At 35.2% G+C, this 5,684-nt stretch overlaps 1 protein-coding gene across 1 annotated transcript; it reads left to right on the top strand.

The window, feature by feature from the left end:
* The first annotated feature begins 4,391 nt into the window (after positions 1–4,391).
* Positions 4,392–4,715, top strand: LOC114221822 (small ubiquitin-related modifier 2-like). The gene is made up of 2 exons (XM_028119984.2): positions 4,392–4,545; positions 4,603–4,715. The coding sequence occupies exons 1-2, from the start codon at positions 4,392–4,394 to the stop codon at positions 4,677–4,679; spliced, it is 231 nt and encodes a 76-aa protein (XP_027975785.1). The 3' UTR covers positions 4,680–4,715.
* Positions 4,716–5,684: the final 969 nt, after the last annotated feature.

Genomic DNA, 5,684 nt, shown 5'->3' with positions numbered 1-5,684 from the left:
AGATAAAATAAAATAAGATAAAATAAAATAAAATAAAATAAAATAAAATAAATAAAATACTGTGAGAGTTATCAAGCCTGAAACAAATTTCTGTAGGCGGGTGGGGGGGAACCAACAACTGTGTCCAGATGTTGTGTATGACTTCACAAAATTTATAGACAGAGCCAATCAAGGAAATCATGAAAGAGATTGTGACTATGACAAAAAAAGGTTGGTCGTGAAGAGTTTCAAGATACCGATCTTGGAGAAACTCGAGAGCTAACTGACACCACACCAGAGGAATTAACTGATGACTTGATAGAGATGAGTGCTCTCATACCAGTGCCAGATGATGAGGAAGAAGTCATAGAAGAAGCAGTGCCAGAAAACAAATGGACATTAGACAATCTGGCACAAGGGTTCTGATTATTTAAGACTGCTTTTGATTTCTTTTATGACATAGACTCTTCTATGATATGGACACTGAAACTAAAGAAGATGGCGGAATAAGCATTGGTATCATATAGAAACATTTTTAGATACATGAAAAAGCAAAAGAATGAAGACTTTTATGATGATGCACTTCCACTTAATGAGCAGTAAATAATCATCATGCTGTACAGTTAATAAACTTACCTGTTATATAGGTGTGAGTATCTTTGTGTGAAAATCTAATAACTGTAAGACAAGGACTGTATGAGATGTTTCTGTGTCATCATCATTATCATCATCATCATCATCATCATCTTTATCATTTAACTATTCACAGCATAGAAAATTGTGTGCAAGACTTGTATGGAAGTGGATAGCCTATTCTTATATAGACATAGGTGAGTGATAGTTAAAATAAAATTAAAAATGTGTTAGTTTACTTGCTGTTTTATAACTCTGCTTTCAAAGAATTATATTATTGTACAATATGCATTTCTCTTAATAGGAAAACTTTCCTATTAATTGGAGAAACTGTGAATCAGCCTTACATCACAGCTACATTTTTTCAATATAATACTGTTTCCAATACTATATTATGAGTGACTGTAATGATGTATGCCATAAAAATTTTATAAGGATTCAGTCATTATTGTATAGGCTAGGCTACCTGAGCAATCATATAGATTACACTAGGCTATCATAAAACGATCATATTACTTCTTCATTGTCAATGCATGAATTGTTATACTTGTACATAAATATTAATTTTTTCACATTATATTTTCATTTTTGATATCTAATGTTAATTGTATGTGTAACATCTACAGTATTTTGTATCATATAACCCAATATGGCTATAGGTACTAACAGATGATTTATCTTGTAAACAGATGATATAAACTTAGAGCACCAATACAGTACAGTATTTTCTTACTTATTTTCTTAGTTACTTTCTTTTCTTTAGCTTACTTAATTTTAAGAATAGAGTATATAATGCATATAACATGCAAAATATGTATTAATCAACTGTGTATGTTATGGGTAAGGCTTCCTTCCAGTCAACAGTAAACTATTAGAGGTTAAGTTTTGGGGGACTCAAAAATTGTAGATGGATTTTTGACTGCATGGGAGGTTGGCACCCAAACCCCTGTGCTGTTCAAAGGTGAATTGTATGTCATTTGTCTTGTGGGTTATGATATTGTAATATTCAAAATAAAGTGAGGGGTACCTGGCTAGCTCAATTGGTAGAGCATGTGACTCTAAACCTCAATGTTGTAACTTCGAGCCCCACACTGGGTACTGAGATTACTTAAAAAGAAAATTTATTTTTAAGATTTATATATTTATTTTAGAGAGGGAGAAAGCAGGAGCAGGAGGGATAGAGGGAGAGGGAGAGAGAATCTCAAGCAGACTCCATGCTGAGCATGGAGCCCAACACAGGGCTTGATATTATTTTGATAGAAAGTAATTGGTTTGAGGGTTTACCTAGCATGTAGATATTATCTCAGATGATCTAGTCAACTTTCCTATTAATGTTCTGTGATAGGTATTTGGAATTTTCTTTTTTTAAAGATTTTTTTTTTTTTTAACAGAGAGAGATACAGCAAGAGATGGAACACAAGCAGGGGGAATGGGAGAGGGAGAAGCAGGCTTCCTACAGAGCAGGGAGCCCGATGCAGGGCTCGATCCCAGGACCCCGGGACCATGACCTTAGCTGAAGGCAAACACTGAATTACTGAGCCATTCAGGTGCCCCTGTATCTGGAATTTTCTTTCTTTTTTCTTATCTTAGATATTTAAATATATATATATATTTAATCAAGTAGTTAAGTATCTCATAAATGACCACTTCAACTAAGGTATTTTTTTTAAAGATTTTATTTATTTATTTGAGAGCAAGAGAGAGCTCGAGTGGGGGGAGAGGCAGAGGGAGAGGGAAAAGCAGGCTCCCTGCTGAGCTGGGAACCTGATGTGGGGCTTGATCCTGGGACCCTGGGATCATGACCTGAGCCAAAGGCAGATGCTTAACTGAGTGGGCCACCCAGGCACCCCTCAACTAAGGTATTTTTAAAATTTGTACCCTGTGACATTCCACAAGGTTAAACACTGTAATTCTCTAATTGAAATGTTATTTCTTGAAATCCATAAAGACATAAATCCCTCTGTTTATTTGCAGGATTCTATTTGTGGATATCTAAATAATCTGTACTGTATCTTCCCAGGATGACTCCACGGCCTGATAGACACCAGAGACCTTTAGACCATCTCCTTGTTAGACTGATGTGTATATTAGAAGAGACACTCTTTAATCTATAACTGTATAGTATATCATATTTCCATTTATCTTGTGCATCACTATATTTTATTGATGCCTCCTGATGTGTTCAAATAAGTTATACTCTCATGCCAAAAATGATTGTACTGTCTCTGTTTTTATTGGTTTACCATTTCCTCTAGGGAGCTAAGAGGCATACTTTCGAGATTGCTGTTAAGTGAAAGTTAATACTGGATCCTGACAAAAAATGTTGAAAGTATTTGAAAGAAGAAAGGAAGAAAGAAAGAAAGAAAGAAAGAAAGAAAGAAAGAAAGAAAGAAAGAAAGAACGGAAGGAAGAAAGGAAGAAAGGAAGAAAGGAAGAAAGGAAGAAAGGAAGAAAGGAAGAAGAAAGAAAGAAAGAAAGAAAGAAAGAAAGAAAGAAAGAAAGAAAGAAAGAAAGAAAGAAAGAAAGAAAGAAAGAAAGAAAAGGAAGGAAGGAAGGAAGGAAGGAAGGAAGGAAGGAAGGAAGAAAGAAAGAAAGAAAAGAAAGAAAGAAAGAAAGAAAGAAAAAGAAAGAAAGAAAGAAAGAAAGAAAGAAAAAGAAAGAAAGAAAGAAAGAGAAGAGAGAAAATGGAAAAAAAGAAGTTTCCTATTTTTATTTTCTACCTCTAATTCTTTAATCTGATTATTGAAGCTTCTGCAATTAAAAATGAAATATATTATATAACCCTTATAGGTGTGTCCAAATCAGGAGACACAAGTGAAGAGCCATTTACATCTAGAAAGAATTCATTCATTCAACGGATAAAGTTGCTGAAATGTGATTATATGGAATTCAAAAGAATTTTAACTAAGGAAGTATCTTCTAGAATACTAGTTCTCATATCTTCTAGAATGCTAGTTCTCATATGTTTTAGTCTATGGATCATTTGGGGGCACCAAAGATCTCCAGTATTGGTTGACTTACTGAATATGTTTTTCTTTAAGCAGAACCAACCTGGTTTCTATGTCTTTAAATCTCTAATTCTAGTGACTACAGAATATCAACTGTGCCATGATTAGAGTGTAACCATATTTAAATCACTTCTGGTGACTGTGATACATTTATAATGAACTGGAAGGCCACCAATGTTGGCTAGATCATTGATAGTTATATGAAAGCCTCTTTGACAAATTCCAACAGGAAAAAATAAATCACCTATTTCACAGTGTTATTTTCAACATTAATATAAATTTAGACAGTTTCTGTACATAGTAGGAGATAAAAATATTTCTTATTCATTCCCAGCATCAGTGAATCTCTTATTTCTCTCCAAGACCCTAGTTTATTCTCCTTGACATCTTTGTACTAGGATCTGGAAAACTTGAGGTTTTTTCATGTGTTCCACAGCTAATCTTTGATTGTACTGAAATACTATCTCCACTGCTGGTAAGCATCTCAAGTGAGATCAGTTTGTGTAACCAGTCTGAAGTTGAATTTGAAAAAAAAAAAGATTGCTTTATTAATTCAGATAACAGAATGGTTAAAGGACAAATAATGAAAAATTATAAGAGCTTTAGTAATACATTTTAGTCTCTACCTATGATTAAATATGGAAAAGCGGCTCTCCCTCCTCCACCGCTGCCGCCTCCTTCTGCCCCTCCTGGTGCTGCTTGTGTGCTCCTTCAGTGCGGACCTGGTACCTCTTTTGCGAAGTGGCAGCTGAGGAGGCTCGGGCGCTTGCCATGGCCGATGAGAAGCCCAAGGAAGGAGTCAAGACTGAGAACAACTATCATATTAATTTGAAGGTGGCGGGGCAGGATGGCTCTGTGGTGCAGTTTAAGATTAAGAGGCATATACCACTTAGTAAACTAATGAAAGCCTATTGTGAACGACAGGGTTTGTCAAAGAGGCAGATCAGATTCCGATTTGATGGGCAACCAATCAATGAAACAGACACACCTGTACAGTTGGAAATGGAGGATGAAGATACAATTGATGTGTTCCAGCAGCAGACAGGAGGTGTCTACTAAAAAGGGAACCTGCTACTTTACTCCAGAACTCTGTTCCTCCAGCAAGGAGACATTCTCAATTAGAAAGCTGCAATTTGGTTCTACCACATCCTGACTACTACAGTATAGTTTTCTCTATTCTTTCATTTTCTCCTTCCCCATTCCTTTATTGTACATAAAGTAACTGTGTATGTGCACAAGCATATTGCATCTTTTTTAACTAAATGGCCAGTGGTATGTTTTGATCGACATCAAATGGAGAAGGGATGGGGGAAAATACTGCTTCTGTGAAAATACCACCTCTTTCCATTAGTGGCATGCTCAGTCAGCTCTTGTCTTTATATTCCAGTAAGTTATTTTGCTCTCACAGTTTAACAAAAAAAGAACACAAAAATCCTTGCATACCTTGTTAGATTGGAGAATTTTAATGTTTTTCATTTATCATTGTAAAACCAAGGACAATTTTATAACTTTTTTGTTTGTAGCTGTTAACATGTAGGGCAATCTATCTTCAAGTAGGGATAAATTACTCTAAAAGAAATGAATCCTAGATAGTTTTCCTTTCAAGTCAAGCATCTTGTTGTTATTTATTTATTTATTTTAAAGATTTTACTTATTTATTTGAGAGAGAGAGAATGAGAGATAGAGAGCACGAGAGGGAAGAGTGTCAGAGGGAGAAGCAGACTCCCTGCTGAGCAGGGAGCCCGATGCGGGACTCGATCCAGGGACTCCAGGATCATGACCTGAGCCGAACGCAGTCGCTTAACCAACTGAGCCACCCAGGCACCCAAGCATCTTGTTGTTTAAATAAACTTCTTGTTTAAAATGAAAAAAAAATATGGAAAAGAGGAGTAATGAAGAGGAAATGAAGTTGATGTTTCTAATCCTAGAAGGCTCTATTTATTTCCTGATAATAGTAATCAAGAATCCTCTAAAATTTTATTTATTTATTTAAATGTTAATTCCAGTATAGTTAGCATACAGTATTATATTAGTTTCAGGTGTACAATATAATGGTTCATCAAT

This window comes from Eumetopias jubatus, unplaced genomic scaffold (genome assembly GCF_037043125.1).
Source record: "Eumetopias jubatus isolate StellerSeaLion01/CBP00866 unplaced genomic scaffold, mEumJub1_p1.0 scaffold_14, whole genome shotgun sequence".
In the NCBI taxonomy this organism is placed as follows: domain Eukaryota; kingdom Metazoa; phylum Chordata; class Mammalia; order Carnivora; family Otariidae; genus Eumetopias; species Eumetopias jubatus.
This window is presented reverse-complemented; position numbering and strand designations above follow the sequence as displayed.

Excerpts from the sequence above, each read along its gene's own strand:
- LOC114221822 (XM_028119984.2), top strand. The coding sequence starts at position 4,392 with ATGGCCGATGAGAAGCCCAAGGAAGGAGTCAAGACTGAGAACAACTAT. Across the intron at positions 4,546-4,602 it reads AGCCTATTGTGAACGACAGG|ACACACCTGTACAGTTGGAA; the intron begins GTTTGTCAAAGA and ends TCAATGAAACAG.